Genomic DNA, 13139 nt, shown 5'->3' with positions numbered 1-13139 from the left:
GTTGGACCAACCTCTAATCAAGTAATTAACTACCCTCTCCGCCTTGACCACTAGCCTATTGCCCTCTTAGCCTTGACTGAAAAGTAAAGGGAAAAAGAAAAGGTAGAACTGGTGCAAGCTAAATTGGAAATCTCGTCTTTAAAAGAACTTTTAAAAAAACTCAGGATATTTTAATTCAGTGCAGGTTTCTGTTTTCCTCTCTATAACATTCATGTTCGGGTATAGCCATGCAAAAAAAGTGAACCCCAACAAGCCCTCCGATGGGTTTTTCAAGTCACAAAAAAAAGCGCAATTGGAGCTAAAGTACAACACTTTCTCTTTTAAAAGGAAAAAAAAAAGGAGCTAAACAACAACCAAAAATAAAAAAGGGTACAGGATTGTTTTCAGTTGTACACCAAGGAAAGAGGATTCTTAGTAATTACTCAACAGCCAGTCTTAAGTAAAATATCTGTAGGAAAGAATGTAGCACTGGTAGGAAAGGAAGGAAGAGGAACTTTCATGTATAAATGCAAAGGAATTCAACTGTACAAATTGGGCCTTTCTTCAATGAACATGTCTTAGGATTGAAAAATAATTACATTGATGAGAGCTGAATTAAAAGAGGCATACCTTCAGTTGAATCTGCTTATTCCAAAAGTCCTCTTTTCTTACCAAAGAAGATGGAAATGAAGTACAAAACAAGGCAACCAACTAAAGTACCACATGTAGTTTGCAGAAACCTTGTAGAAGAGGCATTATTCTCATCTTCTCCGGGAAGAGGATCAAAGAGATCGATGTGAACATTCATGCCAAAGACTCCTACAACTACAATTCCCGCATTTAGTAATAAATTCGCTGTACTCAGCAAAACTCCCATCTGTAGAAGCTGATTCTGTTTGTCATCCAGCATTATATTGATGTAATCCTCTGTGTCATCTATGTATTCCCTCATCTTCAGTTCAAGAAAGAAAAAAATGATAAGCAAAACCAGTGATCGAAAATATATTCAGTCCAACCAACTCAACATAAACTAATAAGCCTGTCGTTTGAAGGAAATAAAGTATATCAATTCAGAGAAAAGGGAATATTCATACTAGTCAAGTGTAGTAGACAAAGATAATAAATGAAGAGTTAGTGATAACATACAGTTGATAGTTTGTTTAATGTTCCTTCTATCTGTGCAAAGTAAGCTTCTAAAAGCATCTCCAACTCTTCAACGTTTGGCTTAAAACCAGTTAGCATACTGCTCTTGTTGCTCTGCGATTCATCATCATCATCGCTGAAAGTGAAAACGGCACTAACAATAAGATAATGTTTGTACAATATTTCTTTTAAATTGTTTAACAACGGTAAAGTATGATGGTCAATCACGACACTGTAACATGATGAATTAAAAGATTGGATGAGTAAATCATTTATTTAAGGTACATGAGCATTCTGACAGGATATGGAGTAGGATATTTCTAACATATGTAATCAATTAATAATGAAGACAGGTCAAATATCTACCAAAGTCGGTTTCATACAAAGAGCAATGACTTGATATGTACTTACCATTCTTGTACATAATAACAATGAGACAGCACATTAAAATTAAATGGAAGATGGTTGAAGAATATAATGGAAGAGATAGATACTGCTGATCGCAATCTAAACCATATCCGTGGCATGTGACCCCTCAAGTGATAATCTCTAAAGTTTGACATAAGCCAATGGTGACCTCACCAACTCTTCAAAATCCAACAATTTAGAAGAGTGACTCACCAATATCTGCCTTGCACTCATACTCTGCCAATGCTCTCTAGGAGAGTTGACTTGCACTTGTACTTCAACTGAAGTCTAAAGTGGGGAGAATAATGGAAGACATAGTAGGGTGAGTCGTCGTGACAGAGTGGTATCAGAGCTTGGATGTTTGCACACTGTAATTTCTACATTACTTGGGTGGAGCTTAAAGTTCAATCCTTAAACTCACATATTATCAAGGGCAACTGGACACGGCATGACTTCATACTCGAAAGTAGGTGAATGTATGCTCAATTGTAGGACGTCACCAATTAGGAACCAGACGTGTTATGAACATTGGTAATTGTATGGATACACATCGCTTAAATGAGAGCGAGCATAATGACTTACCTTTCATTGTCTGACTCAAATTCATCATTGTTTATTTCATTATCATCCTTTGAAGCAGCTTCTTCAGACCCCAAATGTACAAGCTTTTCTGTCAAATACATCTCAGCCATATCCATATCATCATCCAGCAAGTTTTCAAGTTCATCTCGAACCTGAAAAGGAATAAAGAGTTAGAAAGGGGGGAGTGTATTTCTGAATTGGGCGGTATATGTGAAAAATCGAATGGTGCAAAAGTTTAAAAAAATGCCCTGGTATAACTTTGATCCTAACTTCAATTTTAGTCACTAATAGAGATGCAAAAAAGGTGGTCAAGGATAACATTCATGGAAGTGCACGATATTTTTACTTCAGCTTTACTGTTTAAAGGCTCAATGCAAAGTATCTAACAGCAATTCAGAACGAAATAAGTTTTCCTTTTTCATTTGCATCACCTAGTTTGAGTACATGTTTTCATGAAAGAAACCCGTTTGAGCATATTAATCAATTATGGAGTGCGATTCTACTAAAGTTCACCTGGGACAGAAGACAACATCTTGAAATTCAGGATCAAAGAGAGGGTACAGTTTTCTGTTTAGGATCAAACAGAGGTGTAATGGTTCGAACAAAAGCTACTTATGAAATATAAAAATTATGAGTTTGTGCTTCAGTTTTAGGGTCGAACTTCAAGGATAAATTAATAGCTGCCAAAATCCAAATTATTGAGAAAGTTTCAATTAACTTCAACCGGTCTTTAAGCCATAATTTAACAACAGAAACGATACATGCTACTCATTATTTACTCTTACATATAATGAAACACAGAAATTAACTTACCTTTTGCACACGTCCAAACACTGCAACTAGACGACTCTTTATATGTCTAGCACGTTGGAGGTTAAGCGTACTGATTTTAGAGGTCAACTCATCTAAGGCTGGATATGCTTCTTGTTCCAGTGTGGATGTCTGGGAAAATAAACCAGGAAACATTCAGAGATAATAGCAAACTTCTAGTTTTTACAAACCCAAAAAACTTGTAAAGGCAAATTTGACAGTGTTACCTCATTACTTAATGGAGACAACAAAAAATAACGGTTTATTTATATTCAGTGGAGCAGACGGCATATAAGCAGATCGACTACCATCTCCTACCACTTACTCGGTGTCTTATATTGGATCCACGAAGCAAGAGGGTCCAAGCTTACCACGCTATAGTTTAGATTATTGGACCAATGGTTACTAAAAGTCATTGGTTTCTTATCGTGGCCAGAACTCAGTTGTGATGGCTACTATTCTATTCAGGAAATTATCAACCAAGGCATTAAGCATTTAGAAACACATTGTGGTTCATCACCAATTTCCAGAATTGTTGTTACTGTGACATGTTCGTGGTCTTCAAGCCTTCAGAGTTTAGATCTTTCAGGATTTTGACATTTTTCAGGAAGTACATGTCCGTCATATCAGTAATTCTCCACTCTGAAGTTTTTTCAAATAGGCTCTAACTACCAAAGTTTGCTTTTCACGTAAGGCATTTTACTAGTTCAAGGGTTTCCCCTACTACTCCCAAATGTAATAGCAGAACATCAGTGAGAGGCATAGGCTCCGGAGACATGAAATTAGTAGAGTTTGATGCCAGTAAATGTACAATTCGAATTGATGGTTAAGTACAATATCAGAATCCAAATAAAAAAACTAAACAAATTAGCATGTTAAAAATTCTGACACAATGGTATATCACTAGGACTATACATTATACTTCCTACTGTAGAAAGAATTACAGTTCCTATTGAAAAGTTGGAGCCTATCCAGAACAATGAATGAATGTGCAGAGGCAGACCAATATAGTTTTATTCTTCCCAGTCCATAGGCAAAATTCAAAGAACCAAAATCTAAAACCATGGTTACAACAACAATATTCTAAAACAAATGTCCCACACTTGGCAAAATCAATGACCTATAAGTGCAAACAGCATTGTTTCTTCCCTAACCATTGTCAACAAAGCATTATAAGTGAGATAATAACCACAATGAAGAAGCAATAAGCCAATAAGTTATCCAAAGCAAATATACCTCAGTTTCAAGACTCTTACAAGCACATTCAAGACAAACTTCCAGCGCTTTAAACTCAAAAGGCAAAACCACAGGCCCACCCGTCTTCGGCACATCTACCAATCCCTTTGCCACATTATCATCACCATTCTTAGCAGGTGAATTACGAAATGAATCCCTAAACTGCAGCAAACCTTCCTCTTCATTACCATTTGGTGATTCCTCCTCAGTAACAGCCTTATTAGGGTTTTCATTACCAGAAACCTTTTGTTCAAGATCATGAACAAAAGGAGAAACAACAGGATCTTTAAAATTCAATACAAATACTTCGGTAGCAGTAATAATCGCTTTGATATGTTCTAAATTAACAACAATAGCTTTTTCTCTACCAAGTATTGTTGATGGATATGAAAGAACTGGATCGAGAATTCTTAAATCACGCGCTGGTAAACCAGTTCTTCTCATAATTGGATGTTTCCCTACTTCTTCTACATGTGATTTACCTGAATCTGATACTACTAACCATGATCTGATTCCAGCCCCTTTTCTTCTTGGTTGTTGGTGTGGCGGTGGTGGTTGTTGGTGGTGCGGTGGTGCCATTAGTGGCGTTGCACCTCCTCCTCTGTGATCATGCATTTGTTCTTCTGTTTCTTAGGGATCGTCGGGATTCATAAGTTTGAATTTCTAGGGATTTCTTGTTATTTCTTTGGATTTGGATGGTGGAAATCGGCGAAAGTTATTTTATGCGGTTGACTCAAACCGGTCACGGAATCTGGCTTCTTTTTATATTAGGGTTTATTTTATTAATAGGGACCATTTATATTCTTTGCGTGGAACGTTAGGTTTGAGATTTCTATTTTTGGCGGGAGCTTCGTGGGGTGCGTCATTGGTTCTGTCTCTATTCTGGTTGTACTCATGTAGACTACTAGACTCTCTAAAACCGATAGTCCGATACCTAACAGTGGTAGGGAAAATTTTATGTACAAGTAACAACATCTTTTTCTTAGACCAAGCACCGCGGGAGAGGGCATCCCTTCCCTATACCTCAAATAAAGAAAGCTATTATTGGAGCATCATCATCCAATAGAGAGGCTTCACTTGGATATTTAGTGACCAAAAATCTGGTTATGGGGTACTTTTGATTCAATAGCAACTGTCCAAACTATCCTTCAATTAAAATTAAAACTTAAAAACAGAAACAAAACCTAATTTCTATTCTTCATTCTTCACATTTCAATTGCTCTTCTTCTTCCTCTCCTCTTTCTCTTCATCCTTTTCATCGTAAATCCATTTGAATTCATTTCATCGAACAAATCCAGGGTGTATGTAAGGTAATACTCGAACATACCCATCTTTGTTTACTTGTTTTTGTGCTTAAAATAGGTTAGATTGAATGAAATCGAAGTAAAATTAGGGTTTTAATTACTTTTTGCTAGTGTTACGTCTGGGTACGTTACTAGATTTTTCAACCGTAATTTAGTTTTTGAAGAACTTACGTCTAGGTTTAGTTCAATTCAACTGTAAACTTTGATTTTCATGTTGTATTACGTCTAGGTTTAGTTAAATTCCAACCGTAATTTTCAATTTTACGTCTAGGTTTAGTTTAGTGAATTTTCCTTTCGTCAACTTAGCCGTAAATTTCAATTTTACGTCCAGGTTCCTTTTAATTCCAACCGTAGAAATTGATTTTACGTCCAGGTTTGGGTTGATTCCAACCGTAAAAATTGGTTTCACGTCCAGGTTTGGATTGATTCCAAACGTAGAATTAATTATTATCTAATAAAATTAAAATTAACTAAAGGTTGTTCGGTCATTACAAAATTATTTGAGATAAGGGATTTTTGATATTACTTCTGGGTGAACCGTTTTTGTCCTATTAGGTGACGCCCCTCTAATGGAATGTGACGCCCTAATAATAGCCTTCCAAATAAAGGGAAGGGATAGCACAAGGAAGGCAACTTCACTATGGCGCCCTCTTTTCCCTTCGCTACACGATACGGCTATTGAGTAGCCGTATGAATAGTATCAAACGGCTACTGAGTAGCCGTATTTTTTTTCCAGATTTTTTTCCAATGAGAATATATTTGTTTAGGTAATTAAAGATGTTTTAGAATAAAAAAGAGATATTCTTATAAAACAGAAGATAGAGAAGGAGACACAAAGTAGAAGGGAAGAAAAGGGAGAGAAATTTTATTCATATGTGTGTATAGAATACAATGTTTAAGCCTCTATTTTATATAGATAGAAGACTTGGTGTCCAAGATATGTAAACCCTAAACTTAGACACGAAGGGCATCTTAGTAAATAAACAATGGTTTATAACACTCCCCTGATGACCGCTTTGGCTAAGTCATTACAAGCATACCAGGAAAACTCAAAAGAGAAAAACCTGAAATTGCATAAGCATGTAAAGACTCAGACAGTGTTGGACACGCATATGTTGTCTCATTAAAACCTTGACAATGAAAACCCAATGGCACAAAACCTTGACGAAGAAAAAAGAGTACAACACGATAAGTTCAGTAAATACACCTTTATTGATGGCGCCCCCCCTAATAAATACTTCAATCTAATCTTGGCTTGCAAATCTTTGAGTTGACTTTCCAATTTGATGAACGAATTTCTTGAATGCAGAAGATCATTGTGCTTTCATGAAGATGTCTGCTAGTTGATGAAATCTTCTTTTATGTTGCACAAGCAGTATTGTCTTCAATTAATACTTTTGCTAAGTTTACGTTCTTCTTCAAAACATTGAGGACTTGTGCCATGGATTGCTAGCTTCTCGAGATGATTTGAAGAAATTTTTGATGTAGTTTCTTCAACAAAGAGCCAAGATGTAGATAAATTACCATAAGTGAACAAAACTGAATTTGTGGCCATACCTTATGTGAATCGGAATGACATCCAAATGACTAAGGGCTTGTTATGTTGAGTTGGCCTAACAAAATAACCTAGTTAATGGTGGAAATCCACCAAATAACCGAAATTGATACAACTCCCCCTTGGATGACCACCATGTTGAATTAAATTGCCTCACTACCTTGCCAGTAAAACCCAATGGGAAAAAAATATGGATGAAGGAAAAAGAGCATAAATATCAACATTAAAAGAAATTGAGACGTCAGAGATGTTGTCTCATTAAAACCTTGCCAGGAAAACCACATGGGACAAAACCTGAAAGGAAGGGAAACGAGTACAACTTTTGACGATTCATGGACGCTAACTTATAGAAAATAAGCACCAAAATCATAACTATAGTCTACATCAAAGACAAGTTTTAAGCAAGCATAATATTCAAACTGCAGATTTTAAGAAATAAACCAAAAAAAAATAGAATTTATGCTGCTAAAGCGGGGATTTTTGTGTTTTTAAGGACTCCTCAAGAGACCTATAAAGTTTGGTAGCATCAACTAATTAATCGAATTCTTGGTTTTATACCAAATTCTAAAAACACATAAAGGATTGTTCAACCTGACATAATCCGGATTCGTGGTTTTATCATACATGGAGAACAAAAATTTATTGAATCAATCCTAGGGTCTGAAAAAAAATAGAACCCTCAAATCATTTTTACAACGAAGGAATTTCTCGTATAAAGACGCAATATGACTACACCAACCAGTAATTAATAGGCTTGGCATGTTTAAGGTGTTAAGTTTGGATCCAAAATTACATCAATCGAGAAATTAATCCAACCTAACTTGGATTGTATGCCAACCAATCACATATGTCAATATTTCTCTTTAGAGGGGTTAACAACCACCATCTTTTGTTATTTTTGTAGCTACTGTAAATGAATATTCAACAATGTTAACTAACTATGATCGCACACAATTCTCAAGTGTATGCATATCTAGAAAAAATCACAGATTACTGGTACCAGCGCCCGCAGGCATTATAATCTCCCCATCTTCCATGAGGAGATATGAACTATGAGAATGTAGATCTTTTGGATAGACTCTATTGGAGCATTCTGTAGCCTATCTTATAAAATGCTACGCTTATTATAGATGTGATTGGATTTGCCTTTCAAGAGGCATAAGCTTATTAAAAGCATAAGGAAATATTTTCGCGCCTTATTTGAGATGGCAACCTTTTTTGATTTGATAATGATGGGAGAGAAATTTATATAACTTTTAATACATATGGAATATAAAAAATAAATAAATTAACTTTTGTAGCTCCTATTCCACATGCCTAATCTTCAACATTACTCGAAATCTTTATCACTTCCAAGTACTCCAATGATCCCAAAGGTTGTAAGTTTAGCATCATCGTTGTTGAAAATCCATAGCTATAACAACAAGAAAACAATAGTTCTCAATCACTGTTATACAGTGTCATAGTATCATTACACAGCGTCAAAGTCCAATTTTATCACAACTTCAACAACAATACTATGGTGATATGTATCACTCCCCCTTAGTCAATACTCCATCTCACATGGAAACCACTCCCCCTTACATAATGATCTGAAAACCATATGTATTTGTAGTGTGAACTACATATTAATTCTCCCCCTTTTTGTCAATAAAATTGGCAAAGGTACAAGAACAAGATCCTAATGAAATTTTCGAAAGAGACATTTCTTGACCAAAAGAAAGTAAAAGTATATCATCTTATTTAGATGCAATCATAAAGCCGAAGCTAAATGAATTCATCAAGGAGTTTGTAAAGATACAAGATAACCCCTATAATATTCCACAACCGCACTCCCCACAAAGATTTGGCAATTAAGCGCAAGTTCAAAAAGAACTCTCCCCCATAAAATGTCATTCCCGAGAGAACAACAAAAGCGACCTTAATTTCGAAGGAAAAGAAGGATTTCTTTGGACATAACAAATCACATACAAGTATGTATTTGAATCCAAAATATTCAATTAAACTAACCACAAGAGAACCCATGATTAATTTAATCGACAAATGCTCAACATAAGTGAACTTATGTAGACTCAAAATAAACAATTAGATTAATCACAAGAGAATCCATAATTAATCTAATCGAAATACACAATCAAACTAATCACAAAAGTAATCAATTTAATTGGTCGTGCTCGACATAAGAAAACTCACGGAGCAACAACTAAATAACCAAACAAGATGATCAATTTAGTTGAATATGCTCGACATAAAGTACCCTACGGAACAACAACATAGTTAATCATGAAAATAATCAACTTGGTCGCTCAATGCTCAACATAAGACACTTCACGGAGCCTCACAGTAATACATAAAATATGGATCAGGGAAGATCAATTATTGCGGAATACACAAGGATTCATTATATTTTCCATCAATATTCGCATAACGACATTTAATAGACATAATCCTTGCAAACAAAAGATTTTAACCTATCTTTCATCAAAAATTGACAATATAGGCTTAACTTTTGTATTTGTCAAAAGTCCACTCATTCTGTTATCAACATATGAATATCGGCATTTGAAAGACTTTACTTTTGACAAGATATGGGACAGTCAAGTTCACGGGCGTAAACACACATATCCCATAACAATATTGCAACATATAAAATCATAAAGATTAATACTGCAAAAATCATCTTCCAAACAAATTTAGAGTTTAAACCAACAAATCTAAAAACATGAAGATGAAAATGTTGGACATAGCTATGTGTAATCACAATAGTGGTTATTCCAAACTCTAGTTATTCTTCTAAAACAAATAAAATAAAATAGAAGATTTACTAGGTAAAAAAAATCAACAATCTAGGGAACAAAAGCAGACTTCTGTGCCATGGCCGAACACGAACTAAGGTCAAATAGACGGTTCAGGATCCTCACGAGTCTTGGTGTCTTTGAGCTTGTGATTAGCAGCATCCATTGCATCTCCAGAGAAGAGATTCTCTTTGTGAAGATCATTGATGAGAGATTTTATGAGACCAAGGTCAGATGAGACCTTTTTCAACTCAGTTTTCAACACATTAAGACTTTTCATAGTATCAATGAGCTTCATGGGCCACTTCAGCAGAAATCATATCCTAATGCCTCGTGTTACTATGCTTCCTCAAAATACTTAAGAAAGTCATGGACCACTTCAGCAGAAATCATATAATCCTTCTCAACATTCTCATGAGTATACGCATAGTAACACGAGGCATTGGGATGATTTTCATCTACAAAGGTTCTTTTCTTCCTCCCTTCGGATTCAAAACCAATACCTTTATCAAGAAAGCCTTTAGAAAAACCACACGATTGTGAAGAGGACGACATTCTTGATAAACCAAAATTACCTAGAGTACGCAAATGTGACTCAGAGGTTTGGTATTTATATGTTTTCTTAGGGAAGAAGACCTTTAGGGTTTCCAAACGTTTGACTCGTGATGGTAACAAGTGTACACATGCGAATACAACATGGCCCATAAAGAATAAAACAACAAAAGAACCTTTGCTACATGAGAATTCATAAATGGCTCAATAGATTCCTTACCGGAGGAGTAATTTAGAGAACATGTGTAGCAGCCCACAAAGATGAAAAAGAAAATGCATAGAGAGAGAAACGATACAAAAATACTTTTTAGGTAATATTGTCTGGAGGCACTAGTTTAGCTATAAACGATAAGAGGATATCTCAACTAAGCAGAACACTAACTTTCCATAGTATACCTGAATCTTACATAACTTGCTCAACAGGATTTTTTATGAGCAAGATCTTAATCCTTGTGATTAATTAGCACAAGTATGAGCAATTGGCTCATTAAATGCACATTGCTCTTGGTTATCTTTTTCCTTACGAAATATAGAAGAAAAACCATTATGATGTGAAAGGTAAGCATAAAATTCATCCTTACAAATACATGACTCAGAGAATTGATTCTTACCTGAAGAATGTCGGCTTCTTCCTGATACCTTGCTCACATCAAATGTATTATTAACTTCCCTTTTGAAGCTGGAATGATTCTGATCTTCTCTCAGAATGTTAAGACATCTTTTCTGAGTCAGAACATTTAAGGAACTCATAGAACTGACTTTCCTGATAGGATACACATGATGAGTACTGAAACCAATTGCTTTAGACATACGAACGTCAGTTATTCCTTTGAATATTACTTCAAAGGTGGGTTGAAGATGAACAAGGGAATTGTTACTCAACCTAGAGATTCTGGTTTTCCTAACCTGTTCACTTGAATCACAAACAGACATACTTTCTGTATGTTAGAAAGTACTGTCTTAGCATTTTGTGGAGATTTCCTTCCTTCATGTAATGTTTACCATTTTTGACAAGGGGGTATAGGCATATCTTTTACACAAGAAAAAGACCTTGACTTTTTTCTTGGATCTTCCTCAGTCACAGTTGTGGATGATGAAGATGGTCTAGAGAACATCCTGAAACATCCTTGAATTGAGAGCCTATTCAAGCGATGTTTGATTTACAATATATCTCTTTCAAGACAAGCCTTAAGAAAAAGCAGATCTTCAGAGTTTTTGGATTTGTAGTCTCTTATTTCCCCAAGAAGAATTTCGACATGTTGTTTCAACTGATCAGCTTGAACTTTAACAAAACTTATCATCAGTTCACTCTCTTTAGTTATTTCCCGTTCATTTAGAGAGAAACACTCTTTTGAAGGGTAATCGTGATAACACATGTCGGAGCCTGTCTGTCTTGTTAGAACACGTGGTTCGTCTATATTCGAGATTGAAGAATCTTTCTCTTTAATAAAATTAGACAAGACAGAGCCTTTATTTCTGGTGATGCATTTATCAGAGATATTATCGTCCATCCTCAAATCGCTACAAACACAGACTTGTAAGGTCTTAAACGTGTTTGCCTGCTCTGATACCAATTGAAAAAGTGGGGGTACAACAACTACACCCAATATTTCGCTTAGCAATCTGTATGGACAAACTAAAATATACTTTCTAGAGAATCAACTAGACAGTCAGACTCAATCTAGATAAAAATTATATCAAAGAGTTTATATCTCAATCTCTAGATTTAATATATACTCAAGCAAATATAAATCTGCGAGTCTTTATCAAATACTAGAGAGATAACTTGGATGGTACCAAAAACAAATATCCAAGTGTCAATCAATTTAAATCAACAACCAAAAGGTCGGATATTCTAATTGATTGAACAACGCACAACCTGTGATATTTCAATTATATAACAAAATATAATGCGGAAAAGAAATAACACAGACACCAGAATTTTGTTAACGAGGAAACCGCAAATGCAGAAAAACCCCGGGACCTAGTCCAGATTGAACATACACTGTATTAAGCCGCTACAGACACTAGCCTACTCCAAACTAACTTCGGTCTGGAGTGTAGTTGATCCCCAATCAATCTCACACTGATCCAAGGTACAGTTATGCTCCTACGCCTCTGATCCCAGTATGATGCTACGTACTTGATTCCCTTAGCTGATCTCACCCACAACTAAGAGTTGCTACGACCAAAAATCGAAGACTTTAATAAACAAATCTGTATCACACAGAAAAGTCTACGATGATAGATAAATCCGTCTCCCACGAATATACCTATGAGTTTTGTTCCGTCTTTTGGTAAATCAAGGTGAACAGGAACCAACTGATAAACCGAACTTATATTACCGAAGAACAGCCTAGTATTATCAATCACCCCACAATAATCCTAATCGACGCAACGAAAAAAGATATTATGGAATCACAAACGATGAGACGAAGTGTTTGCGATTACTTTTCTATCTTGCCTCTCGGGGATATAAATCTCGAGCCAATTATTACAATCGTACTCGTATCCATAGAAGATACAAGATCAGATCACACAACTACAAGAAAAGTAGTATCATTCTGGCTTCACAATCCAAATGAAGTCTTTAAGTCGTTAATCTGGTTTTAGAAGAAGAAACCAAAGGTTAAAGGAGAATCGACTATAGCTATGCAACTAGTATCACACGTAAGGTGTGGGGATTAGGTTTCCCAGTTGCTAGAGTTCTCCTTTATATAGTCTTTCAAATCAGGGTTTGCAATCAATGTTAGCTTGGTAACAAAGCATTCAATA

The 13139-nt window shown here is 35.6% G+C and overlaps 1 protein-coding gene across 1 annotated transcript; it reads right to left on the bottom strand.

The window, feature by feature from the left end:
- Positions 1-475: 475 nt before the first annotated feature.
- On the bottom strand, positions 476-4922 carry LOC113356479 (magnesium transporter MRS2-F-like). Its single transcript, XM_026599633.1, has 5 exons — positions 4159-4922; positions 2926-3054; positions 2113-2264; positions 1126-1258; positions 476-931 (listed from the first exon to the last, which is right to left on the bottom strand). Exons 1-5 carry the CDS (start codon positions 4771-4773, stop codon positions 626-628), a joined length of 1335 nt encoding a protein of 444 aa, XP_026455418.1. The 5' UTR covers positions 4774-4922; the 3' UTR covers positions 476-625.
- Between the last annotated feature and the right edge of the window lie 8217 nt (positions 4923-13139).

Source organism: Papaver somniferum, chromosome 3 (assembly GCF_003573695.1).
Source record: "Papaver somniferum cultivar HN1 chromosome 3, ASM357369v1, whole genome shotgun sequence".
NCBI lineage: Eukaryota > Viridiplantae > Streptophyta > Magnoliopsida > Ranunculales > Papaveraceae > Papaver > Papaver somniferum.
Note: the sequence above shows the minus strand (reverse complement) of the source record. Positions and strands in the feature narration are given on the sequence as shown.